The sequence below is a fragment of the Stomoxys calcitrans genome, chromosome 5 (assembly GCF_963082655.1).
Source record: "Stomoxys calcitrans chromosome 5, idStoCalc2.1, whole genome shotgun sequence".
In the NCBI taxonomy this organism is placed as follows: Eukaryota; Metazoa; Arthropoda; class Insecta; order Diptera; family Muscidae; genus Stomoxys; species Stomoxys calcitrans.
Genome location: NC_081556.1, coordinates 27,493,332 through 27,506,678, shown reverse-complemented (window position 1 = coordinate 27,506,678; position 13,347 = coordinate 27,493,332). Strand labels below are relative to the sequence as shown.

At 38.2% G+C, this 13,347-nt stretch overlaps 2 protein-coding genes across 2 annotated transcripts; both read right to left on the bottom strand.

The window, feature by feature from the left end:
* Positions 1-362: 362 nt before the first annotated feature.
* LOC106085628 (clavesin-2) lies at positions 363-3,877 on the bottom strand. The gene is made up of 5 exons (XM_013249947.2): positions 3,795-3,877; positions 3,284-3,347; positions 1,196-1,461; positions 681-1,050; positions 363-620 (listed from the first exon to the last, which is right to left on the bottom strand). The coding sequence occupies exons 1-5, from the start codon at positions 3,875-3,877 to the stop codon at positions 363-365; spliced, it is 1,041 nt and encodes a 346-aa protein (XP_013105401.2).
* A 1,813-nt stretch (positions 3,878-5,690) lies between these two features.
* LOC106085623 (clavesin-2-like) lies at positions 5,691-6,823 on the bottom strand. The gene is made up of 3 exons (XM_013249940.2): positions 6,442-6,823; positions 6,014-6,383; positions 5,691-5,948 (listed from the first exon to the last, which is right to left on the bottom strand). Exons 1-3 carry the CDS (start codon positions 6,741-6,743, stop codon positions 5,691-5,693), a joined length of 930 nt encoding a protein of 309 aa, XP_013105394.2. The 5' UTR covers positions 6,744-6,823.
* Between the last annotated feature and the right edge of the window lie 6,524 nt (positions 6,824-13,347).

Sequence of the window (13,347 nt, the reverse complement as noted above, 5' to 3'; positions counted from 1 at the left end):
ATGATTGCCCGCGGCCGCATTTGCAGCAACTCCGCATAAAAACGAAGCTTTCCACTATCCGCTACCTGTGGACGCGCGCTTTAGCTTTCAGCTAAGCTTCCCGTGATAACGATGGACACCAACAAGTCGGGGCAGAACTTTTCTGTGTGGTGCCCATAGTTATCCCGTGTGGGCCGGTAGCACTTACAGAAAGCAATGCTTATCCGACTATATTAAAAATAAATGGAAACATCTTAAGACATTTTTACTTGTTTATAAAAAAATTGAATTTTTAATGAAACGATTTTTAAGAAAATTATTATTATTCTTTGTTGAGCCCAAATGTTTTTCTTTATTTCTTTATAATAACATTTCAAACTCACCTAATCAACATTAAGTTTTCTAAATGAACCACCCACACCAAACAAACCATCAATGTCAAGCGGTTTGCCAGGTCTTAAACTCTCGTCGGTGCCATAGTTGACATTATCCTTAAAATATTGACTATAGGTATCCCAGGTTTTGTCTAATGCATCATTAATTTCTTCGATTGTAGCCAAATCTCCTCCATAATCCTTGGGTAGATACTTGGGTGATATATCCTTGTGCAATGCTTCCAACTTATTTCCCATAATATGAATCTGAAATTAAAGAAATTATTCTCATACCATAACTTTAGAAACAAATTTTGATATACATACCCTTTTTCTCAACTTCTCTGAGAAGAATGGCAATAGCATTTTGAACATCTGCTGTGTGGCTGTTGACGTGTTGATGTAGTAAATCGATTTTATGCGAAAAGGCATCGATTTTTCTAAATACGAAACAAGAGCCTTGCAAAAATTCGGTGACATTTGCATATAATGACTAGCGGTAGCGGGTCCACAATCAACGATATAATCAAGACCGTTGATACATGCATAAGGATCCGTCAACATCCATAGTTCATGCAAGGCTATACCTGGCTGACACACATTTTCGAGGTTGAATTTGCTGGTGGGGTAACGGAAGCGAAATGTAACAATTCTGGAACCATTCCCATTGACCGGTATTGGAAATGGCAGAAAGCAGCTGATAAAAGAGATTTTTATTAAAGTTAAATAGAAAAGGTCCAGCTCTTTGTTCTTCAAGAGCAAACCGGTAACCGGTAATTTGACATATTTTCAGCCATATGGAAGGTTAATTTCACTCTCTTCAATTTTCTTCACAAACTTACCTTAGGTGACAAATCTCTCGGAACTTTGGATCATTAACATCGGTGGCATTCATCATTTGAGGATATTTGGATTTCAATGAATAAAATAAATCAATTTTTTCCTTTGCCCTTTCCAAGCTGTACTTACAACCCCTAAGGAATTGTATGAGTAGTTGATCATCGTCACGTACTCTTAAATGGGGTTGAAGTTTTATCCATTCTCGTAAAGCCGCTAAGTCTTCAGGTATTCTTGAAGGCACTTCCCCCAATTCTTCTATGGCAATTTTCTATAATTCTGGACTAAGAGGTAGTATATTAGCCATCTTCGTTGTTGACTTTCTAATGACAGACTAAATGAAAAAATTAGAGCAAAAGATAAAAGGTTGATCTCAATCTACAATCACTGAAGATCTAAGAAATATGGCAATTTACTGCAATGCCGTTTATCAGGTTTTATTTATGGATTTGCAGTACTTCGGTTTGGTGAGATTGAATTTAAGTGTATTCAGTTTATTACCCATGAATTGTTCTGTCCCAATAATCTGGTTCTTCTAATCTGCAGTTCATAAACAGCAATTAGAGAATATGATACTTATAATATACTGCAGCTGCTACCATAGGATGAGAGACAATACATTTCGATTCGAGACTCTAAAAAATAAAACAAGCAAAAGCATGCTTAGTTGGGCCGGGTCAAATTTTATATACCCTCCACCATGGACCGGATTGGGCACATTCTGTCAGTTATATCAGGTTATGAACCGATTTAGACCATACTTGGTTGTTGGATATCAAAATAAAGCACTTCATGCCAAATTTCAGCCTAATCTTGTAAAAATTGCGTCCTCTAGCGGTTCAATAAGTAAAGATCCGTGATGATATGAGATCAATATCAGGTTATGATTCGATTGGGGCCATACTTGGTTTAGCAGTTGGAGAATAAAGTGGTAGTCACTATGCAAAGTTTCAGCCAAATTGGGTAATAATTGCGCCCTCTAGCGGCTCAAGGAACCAAGATCCGAGATCGGTTTATATGGGAGCCATATCAGGTAATGAACCGATTGAAACCATACTAACCACAGTTATTGGGCGGTAGATTAAAACACTTTGTGCAAGATTTCAGCCAAATCCGATAATAATTGCGCCCTCTAGCGGCTCAAGAAGTCAAGATCGTAATGAACCGATTTAGAACATAATTGGCACAGTTGTTGGAAACCAAAACAAACCACTATAGAGGCTCAAGAAGTCACGATCCAGGATCGGTTTATATGGCAGCTATATCAAAACATGGAGCAATATGGCCCATTTACAATCGCAACCGACCTACACCAATAGGAAGTATTCGTGCAAAATTTCAAGCGTCTAGCTTCATTCCTTCAAAAGTTAACGTGCTTTCGACAGACGGACGGACGAACAAACGAACAGACGGTCGGACAGGGCTAAATAGAGTTAGAATGTCAACACGATCAAGAATATATACACTTTGTTGGGTCTCAGATCAATATTTCGATGTGTTACAAAATGAATGACGAAATTAGTATACCCCCATGCTTTATTGGAGGGTACAAAAATATGAAATTTAAAATGGGAAGAGCCAAGGTACAAGGTCCACCTTGGCTCATTTTTTTTAAATTTTTTTTATAGATTTATTATTATTTACTAATTATTCATGTATAGGGTGGCTGATGAAAGCCGCTACCAAAAAAAAATGTAATAACTTTTTTTCTATTTAATAATAATAATTTAATAATTAATTTAATTAATTAATTAATTAATTTAATTAATAATAATTTAATAATTAATTTAATAATTTAATTTAACATGAATAAAAGAAAAATGTATTCCATACACCGAAAAAAATATGTAGCAATATTCATCATTGTAGCAATATTCATCAGCCACCCGTATAATGAATGTTAGAAACAATTTTTTTTATATTGTATTATGTTATAATGTTTATATGAAAAACTATTGTTGAGTAGATTGTCCCTCGTCCAACATATTATCTGTGCAGATGTAGCATCCATGCATAAGTGTTGAATGCTCTGCACAAACTGGATTGGTACAGGAATGGCAATAGACCCTTGTTTTCCGCTGCCGTCCGTACACAGAACGGTCCGCTAGTTCTAGACGCAAACGACGGTGTTGCTCCTTCTGCCGGTCTTGATAATATCTAAAAAGAACAAAATTATGTAGTTATTCTGCTTTTGAACATTAGAGTTAATTTTTCGTACCTTTTCATCAAACGCTTCCATTGCGTTCCGTATCCTTGGATATGCGGTTATGAAAATAGTGCTATATCGCCTTCGTTGAAGCTGAACAATGTGCTGTTGACAGGACGCGTATGACTTTTTTGGAATTCCCGAAGAACACATGTATTATTCGAGTGCACTGTTCCAACATATGCGGTTTTTCTTTCTGATCAAAGTATGCGCCAAATCCAAAGTTGTGAAAAAAATTTTCGTCATTAATTGTGCGCTCCTGTATTCAAAAATCTCTCCGAATGTTGAAGTACAAGATTTTACCCCTGATTCACCTCGCATGCCTGGTCAGGCAATTTCCCAGAGTAAATCATTGCTTTGACAGAATAAAATGATTTTGAGTCGCACAACCACCGTACTTGGCAGGCTTCGATGGAATGTACTGTATGAAGCGGGTGCGGCCTCTGTATGAGAATAACTGCTCATCAACGGTCAACTGCATCATGCGGAGTGTAAGCTGCCACCTAATAAGGCTGCAACATTTGCCAAATATCATCATTAGCCGCAGTTTTGCTGTTGATTAGTAGCGGCTATCGCGTATTTTCATTGTCGAATCTAAAGCATTGTTTTGTGGACTTCATACGATCTATTGATAATGCAGCTTTATATATATGGGACATCGTGTTGGGCCCGAAAACTCTTCAAGAGGTTCACCATTCGATTTAGTAAGTGCAGCATACAAAATAATATTCAAAAAAGCATCGAACTCTTTCAAAGTAATTGATTTCCATTCCTTTGTGTTAGTTGGATTTGCCAAATTCCATGCAGAGTTCACTTCCCTGCCTTTCCGATTTGATTCGCGTGTTTCGATGCACGCCATATCTTCGGAGATGAGCGAGCGGAATATTGTAAAGGGATCATATGTGGTTCCTACAGCTCCCGGAAAACAAGCCAAAAGACAGTGCACTTATTGACGATTTCCTAAAATTTCAGTACAAAGGGACCAACGAACCTTTTCACACGTTCCCCTATTAAACACATGTAAATCTCAATAGAAACTAGACTATTGGTCGGGTCGCTATGAAACGATTCTAGATAAAACTTCCTTGGAATACATGTGGGGATCGGGTATACTTCCCATGGACCATCAAGGAGTAATTTCAGTTTGAAAATGAAAAAGGGACTCCAGGGACCTTTCCAGCCGCAGGAGGTTGCATAAGACGAAGTGATTCGATTTAGTTATGGCCGTCTGTCCGTCTATCCATGTTAATTTGTGTATAAACTACGGGTCGCATTTTTTGTAAGATGGTCTTCAAATTTAGCACAGGCATGTCTTTCTGCCTAGAGACAAAGTTAATAAGCTTTGGGAAAATCGATTCAGATTTCGCTATAGCTCCCATATATATGTTTGTCTGATTAAAACTAATATTGCGATAATGTTTATTGTATGTGTTCATTTGTTGACCGAATTGAAATTTGGCAGGAATCACTTTCTCTTGGTTCTTGACATTACTGGAGAATTTCATAGAAATCAGTTCAGATTTAGACAAAGCTCTCATTTATATATATATATATCGCCGGATTACACTTCCAGAGCCACTGCAAACGCATTTATTGACCATTCTTCCAAAAATTTTGTACCACACTTTCCTCAACGACTACCACAATATCTGAGAAATTTGGTCGAAATCGGTTCAGCTTTAGATATAGCTCCAATATATATGTTCGTCCGATTTTTGGAAATATTGCGATAAGGTGCTCATTTGTTAACCGATTCTTTCGAAATTTGCAGGAAGGATTTTCTTATGACTTTCGACATTAATTGTGAATTTCATAGAAATTGGTTCAGATTTAAATATGGCTCTCATATATATATATTGATATCGTGCATTTATTGACCAATTTTTCCAAAATTTTGTACCACACTTTCCTCGACGACTACCACAATATCTGAGAAGTTTGGTCGAAATCGGTTCAGCTTTAGACATAGCTCCCATATATATGTTCGTCCGATTTTTGGAAATATTGCAATAAGGCGCTCATTTGGTAACCGTAGTTATATATTCCCTCGAAATGTGATACGAATTGTTTAATATCCTATATGAAAACATCCGGCGAGGTCTATCAAATTTAGTTCAGAATAAAAAATAGCTACCACTTTAAACTTATAGGGTAGGTGTAGGGTATTATATAGTCAGCACTGCCCGACTTTTGCCCTTGTTCTAAGCCTTATGCAGATCCCTTTGACTTTTCTTCAAAATGCTGCTCATTATTTTTTAATTTATTTAAATATTAATTTTATTATCTTTGCTAACTTAATCCACATTCAACTTTCGAAAAGTTCCCCCCACACCGAATAAACCATCTATGTCCAAAGGTTTGCCAGGCCGCAAACTTTCATTGGTACCAAAATTAGCATTCTGTTTGAAGAATTCTTCATTGTCATTCCATGTCTTGTCATATTCCAAAGCAAGTTCCGCCACCGAGGGCATTTCTCCTCCATAATCTTTGGGCAGACATTGAAGAGTTAGATCCTGTTGCATCTCTTGTAAATTGTCACCCATTACATGGAGCTACATTTGAGAGATAATTTTTCAATTTAGATGTCATTATATTCGTTAAAAAAATCATCACTCACCCTTTTTTGTAGCTTCTCCGACATAAATGGCACTATTATCTTGAAAAATTGCTGAGCTGCGGATGAGGTGTTGATATAGTAAACAGATTTAATACGAAATGGCATGGACTTTTCCATAAATGATAAAATCTTTTTACAAAAATTCGGAGTCAATTGCAAATAGTGACTTGCCGTGGCCTTGGCATAGTCCACAATGTAGATGATGCCATTGATACAGGCATAGGGGTCCTGCATTATCATCAGTTCATGCATGGCTGTAACTATTTGGAACATTTCCTCTATGTTATATTTGTGGGCCGAGAAATTGAATTGAAGAATGCCTATCCTGGGCCCAATGCCATTTAAAGGCTTCGGCATGGCCTGAAAAAATCTGCAGAGAAACCAAATCACAACAATTACATCGTTCGGTTTTTCCCATGTATATTCACCCCAAACGACCTATTGCTCTGAATTTCTCATCATGCACATTGAGCAAGTTCATCATATCAAGATATTTGGTTTTCAATGAGTAATACATGTCTAGTTTCTCCTTGGCTCTTTCCAAACTGTATTTACAACCTCTGAGAAATTGTATCAGAAATTGATCATCGTCACGATATCTTAAATGTGGCTGGCGCTGCAGCCATTGTCTTAGGGCCAATAAATCTTCAGGAATTCTTTTGGGAACTTCACCCAACTCTTCAATGGCAACTCTTTGTAGCTCCTCATCAAGAGGTTTAATATTTGCCATCTTCACTTTGCCTATCTTTGAACGAGACTAATATTTGTGTGATGAGAAATTATTGAGTTCCAATGAATTAATTTGTTTGATATTTTTCCATTGACGTTTCATAGCAGTTCAACGATTATAGCTGATATCCATTTTTATTAACGTCTATTGACTTTATTAACAAAACAAAAACATTTGATTGCAAATGTTTGTATTGGTTTTAAAATGGGCAACCAATTTGGAAGTAAACAAATACTGTATATGAGCTTGAAAATCGCCCAGACCGAATCTCATAAAATCTGCATCGAGAATCCGGTCCGTTGAATTCTTTGAAGGTATATTTTTCACATTAGCATATTTGAAACCAGTTCATCCCTCAATTCGGGAGCAAAGTAGTTTACGACCAGATGTAAAATAAAACAAGTAAAAAGGCGTTTAGTTCGGCCGGTCCGAACTTTGGTTACCCAACACCTCGGGTATATATGTAAACCATCTTTCGTCGAAATCCGCCCAATAGCAGCTATATCGAAATATGTTCCGATTTAGACCAAATACTAACAAGTACAAGTCATTGTTCAATTGTGTATAACAAAATATTGGTCTTTTTACTAGCTATATCTAAAAATAAACCAATCTCAAACATATACGAAACGGTTGTCGAAAAGCCTAACATAAGCCACTGTGTCAAATTTCAGTGAAAACGGATTATAAATGCGCCTCTTTTGGGGCCAAGACTTTAAATCGAGATATCGGTCTATATGGCAGCTATATCTAAATCTGGACCGATATCTGTCATATTAATGAAAAATGTCGAAGAGGCAAACACAACTCACTGTCCCAAATTTCGGCGACATCGGACAATAAATGCGCCTTTTATGGACCCAAAAACCTTTAATCGAGGGATCGGTCTAAATGGCAGCTATATGCAAATCTTGATCGATCTAGACCAAACTGCAGAAATATGTAGAGGTGCTTAACTGAACTCACTGTCCCAAATTTCGGCGACATCGGATAATAAATGTGCCTTTCATGGGCTCAAAATCTAAAATCGAGAAATCAGTTTATATGGCAGCTATATCCAAATCTTGACCAATTTGGGCCAAATTGAAGGAGGATGTCGAGGGGCCTAACATTACTGTCCCAAATTTCGGCGACATCGGATAATAAATGCTACTTTTACGGGCTCAAAACCTTAAATCGAGAGATCGGTCTATATGGCAGCTATATCCAAATCTGGACCGATCTGGGTCAAATTGAAGGTGGATGTTGAGGGGCCTACATTACTTACTGTCCCAAATTTTGGCGACATCGGATAATAAATGCTCCTTTTACGGGCTCAAAATCTAAAATCGAGAGATCAGTTTATATGACAGCTATATCCAAATCTTGACCGATCTGGGCCAAATTGAAGGAGGATGTCGCTTTTACGGATGCTACTTTTACGGGCTCAAAACCTTAAATTGAGGGATCGGTCTATATGGCAGCTATATTCAAATCTGGACCGATCTGGGCCAAATGAAAAAAGGATGTCGAGGGGCTCTACGCAACTCACTGCCCCAAATTTTGGCAAAATCGGATAATAAGTGTGGCCTTTATGGACCTAAATCGGCGGATCGGTCTATATGGGGGCTATATCAAGATATACAATAGTTCGACATAGCCCATCTTCAAACTTTACCTGCCTATAGACAAAAAATAATTTGTGCAAAGTTTCAGCTCATATCTCTATTTTTAAAGACTGTAGCGTGATTTCAACAGACAGGCGGACAGATGGCCGGACATGGCTAGATCGTCTTAGATTTTTACGACGATCAAGAATATATATACTTTATAGGATCGGAAATGGATATTTCGATGTGTTGAAACCATACTATATTTGCCTTTATGTTTAAGGAAAAGAAGTTGTACACAATTTCGGGCATATCCGATAAGAATTGCACCCTCTAGAGGCTCAAAAAGTCAAGTTCCAAGATCGGTTTAAATGGAAGCAGCGTAAGGTTATGACGAAGGAGGCCAACGTAGCGCAGAGGTTAGCATGTCCGCCTATTGGCTTGAGTCCTGGCGAGACAATCCGAAAAAAACTTTCAGCGGTGATTTTCCCCCCTAATGCTGGCAAACATTTGTGAGGTACTATGCCATGTAAAACTTCTCTCCAAAGAGGTGTCGCACTGCGGCACGCCGTTCGGCCTCTTATAATTGAGTTTAAACTTGAAACGCACTGCACTCATTGACATATGAGAAGTTTGCCCCTGTTCCTTAGTGGAATGTTCATGGGCAAAATTTGAATTTTCGTTAGGTTATAAACCCATTTAGACTATACTTCGCACATTTGTTCGAAATTAAAACAAAATACCTTATACACAATTTCAGTCAAATCGGATTAGAATTGCGCATTCCAGAAGCTCACGAAGTCAAGGTTCCGAAATCGGTTTATAAGGCAGCTATATTAAAACATGGATCGATATGGCGCATTTACAATCCCAACCGACCGCCACTAACAGGAAGTATTTACGAAAATTTCAAGCGCCTAGCTTTACTACTTCGAAAGTTAGCGTGCTATAGACAGACAGATGGACGGGGACGGCTAAATAGCCTTAGAATGTAAAGATGATGAAGAATATATAAGCTTCGATGTGTTACAAACGGGGAAATTTATAAAAAAATGTTCACCTTTTATTTCTTTCAGACCCATCCCATAAAATTTGTGAAAGTTTCGAAAAAATCGGTTGAACTGTATTCGAGCCTTTATATATGGAACAAACAAGCACACTTTCAATAAGACTTCGAACCCTGACTGCTATAAATATGTAAGTCATTGACAAAGTGGTGAAACTCCTATAGGTATCTTAAAGATTAAGATTGAAATCGATAAGATCTGACTATCTTTTCTCCCAAGTTTTGTTCATATTTTCATTGCTTTCAAATTGAGATGAATTCCTTAAGTCTTTTCCTGTGAACTCTTTTGGCGTTTATGGTGCCATATATAAACAACCATGGTGCTCTTTGCATTGCACTGACACCGAGGTGAGAACGTAACTATTTTGGCTCTCACCAGTGTAGTTATTTTGCCTCTTCATTGTTTTCTCAGTTTCGCCAAAATTCTTCAATCGGTCGCTTGCCAAATTAAGCCCTCATCAAAGTTTTAACTTTAAAGGTGATTAAATCCAATAAAACTTTTTTAAAAATGAAAAAATCAAAAGAAATGTGTAGTGCAACTTGTATATAAATAGATTTTTAAGAAAATCCGATTAAAATGTATTGCAATTTACCAGAAAACAATCAACAAAAAACTAAACTTTATTATGTTTGCCTGCGTTTTTCCGTTTGCGCTTCGTCGTGTGTGTATCCATTGTTTTGTTTATATTTGTTGCTTTTATGCAAAGTGAGAGAGAGAGGGAGAGAGTGTGAGATGAAAATGACATGTACTTGGATTCGATAAGTATTACTTATTTCTTCTTATTCTGTTACCATAAAACTATTTTAAATTAAGCAAAAAAATTAATTATTAAATCAAATACATTGAAATCATATAAATTTCTTCATATTCATCAATCAACAAAATTGCAGCTTGACATGTAACAGGTAAGTCTATTAAAATGAAACTATACACGTATTAAACACAGGTTTTGAGACAATATAAGATAGAAACAAGTTATAGTCCGATTCGGGGCTCAAGAAGCAAAATCGGGAAATCGGTTTATATGGGAGCTGTGTTAAGCTATAGATCGATTCAGACCATATTGTACACGTATGTTGAAGGCCATGGGAGAAGCCGTTGTACAAAATCTGTGCCTCTCTAGAGGCTCAAGAACTCAAGATCCCAGATCGGTTTATATGACATCTATATCAAGATATGGAGCGATTTGGACCATACTTCGCATAAATGTTGGAAGTGATACCAATACTCCACGTGCAAAATTACAGCCAAATCGGATAGGAATTGCGCCTTCTAAAAGCTCAAGAAGTCAAGACCCAAGATCGGTTTATATAGCAGCTGTATCAGGTTAAGAACCAATTTAAAACATACTTCGCACCGTTGTTGGAAGTGATATCGAAACACTATATTCAAAATTTCAGTCAAATCGGACGAGAATTGCGCCCTCTAGAGGCTCAAGAAGTCAAGACCCAAGATTGGTTTATATGGCAACTATATCAAAACATGGACCGATTTGGCCCATTTACAATCCCAATCGACCTACACCATTACGAAGAATTTGTGCAAAATTTCAAGCGGCTAGTTCTACTCCTTCAAAAGTTTGCGTGCTTTCGACAGACAGACGGACGTATGGACGGACATGGCTAGTTCGACTTAAAATGTCACGCCGATCAAGAATATATATACTTTATGAGGTCTTAGACGCATATTTCGAGGTGTTACAAACAGAATGACGAAATGAGTATACCCCATCCTATGGTGGAGGGTATAATGATATTTTGCAATAACCGGTAACCCCTAAAAGATTACCGACCCCGTAAATCTTATATATAAAAAACGGCTGAACCGATTAACTTGAAATTTTCACAGATTGTGTAGGTTTGTCTGGAAGGAAATATAGGCTATATAATTTTTTGATATCGGAAGGGGGCCGGACCCTCCCCCTCACCAAAAAAGTACTACCCAAAAATAAAAATCGACCGATCGGGACAATATGGGGCTCAAATGAAAGGTATTGAGGAGTAGAGTACGAATTTCGTATTAAAAATTGGGTCAAAGTAACTGGGAGGCCGCCCCAGCCCCAAAACCGCCTAAAATAGGTTTTTTGGATGATCATGACAATATGGGACTCAAATGAAAGGTGTTCGGTAGTAGATTGCAAATATGGACAGGAAGGAGAAAAAGCCTTTATAATTTGTTAATAACGGAAGGGGCCGCCCCCTCCTCTTAACAGATATATTCAGTGTTCCTATCAATATGGGACTCAAATAAAAAGAATTCGGCATTAGATTACAAATATGGCATAAAACATAGGTCTAAGTAATGGGAGGTCGCCCCACCCCCAAATGGGCATATCAGTTGTCCATGGCATAAGAGACTGAAATGAAAGGTATTTGGGAGTAGATTACGAATATGACATTAGAATTTGCGTTCAAGTCTAGATGGCGCTTTTCCTCCTAAAAATACGTCAAATAGGTTGCAAAATGCAAATTTTGCCCATAAACATTCCACTAAGGAACAGGGGCAAACTTCTCACATATCAGTGAGTGCAGTCCGATTCTAGTTTAAGCTCAATGATAAGGGGCCTCCTTTTTATAGCCGAGTCCGAACGGCGAACCCGAGTGTGACACCTCTTTGGAGAGAAGTTTTACATGGCATAGTACCTCACAAATGTCGCCAGCATTAGGAGCGGAAAACCACCGGTGAAAAGATTTTCTGATGATCTCGCCAGGATTCGAACCCAGGCGTTCAGTGTTTTAGGCGGACATGCTAACTTCTGCGCTACGGTGGCCTCCCGTCAAATAGGTTGATTGACCCCTTATGACAATATGGGACTCAAATGAAAGGTATTTGAAAGTAGAAAATGAATTTTATATCCAATTTTGTAAGCCAGTATTTGCGGGTGCGCCCTAAAGCATCCCCTAAATTAAATATCATTTCTGACTGTGGTAATATGGACCTCAAATCAAAGGTATTTGGGAGTAAAGAACGAATTTGACATCTTTTTTAGGGCAAAATGCCGGTGAGAACCCTCTAAACCGTTCATATTTACGACCCTGGCAATATGGGGCTCAAATTAAAGGGATTTGGGAATGGGGCACGAATTTGAGTTGAAATGTGTGAGGTGCCATCCCTTCCCTAAAATGCATTTATCAGTTCCTTAATTTTCAAAAACACCTGATCTTGGAGATTGGTGATGCTATTCGTTCGAAATTTTTTGTGTTCTTTTACAGTCACCATAAACAAAACATGGTTTCTATGGTTGGTATCGGGTGCCTTGGGGCCACCTAAAACCCGCCAAATGGATATGTATACCAAACACGACAATATAGAGCTCAAACGATAGGTGCTTCGGAGAAAAAAAAAACGAATTCGATATCCAAATGAAGAGCCGTGTATTTGGGGAGCCGTTCTGCCTTCGCCTTAAGTCTCATAGCCGCAATGGCTGCCTCTAACTTCATCTGTATGTCTATGGGTCTGATATAGTCTCCAGTGACCTAGTGAGCCACCGGAGGCAACCGTAGCGCAGAGGTTAGCATGTGCGCCTATGACGCCGAACGCCTGGGTTAGAATCCTGGCAATAGAGAATATCATAAAAATTTTTAGCGGTGGTTATCTCCTCCTAATGCTGGCGACATTTGGTACGATTTAGTATGGCAGCCATGTAAAAACTTCACCAGAAAGAGGTGTCGCACTGCGGCACGCAATTCGGACTCGGCTATAAAAAGGAGGCCCTTATCATTAAGCTTAAAAAAACTTGAACCGGACAACACTAATATGTGAGAAGTTTCCCCCTGTTCCTTAATGGATGTTCATGGGGAAATTTGCATTTGCTCTAGTCGGCGTTGTTCTCATCGCTTCGCCTATGCCAAGACAACATGTTTTCAGAACCTGTTGTATTATCCTAACGTTGCACTTTTTCTCCACCGCAGTCCACCAAACTACTAAGGCATAAGTGAGTATTAGTCT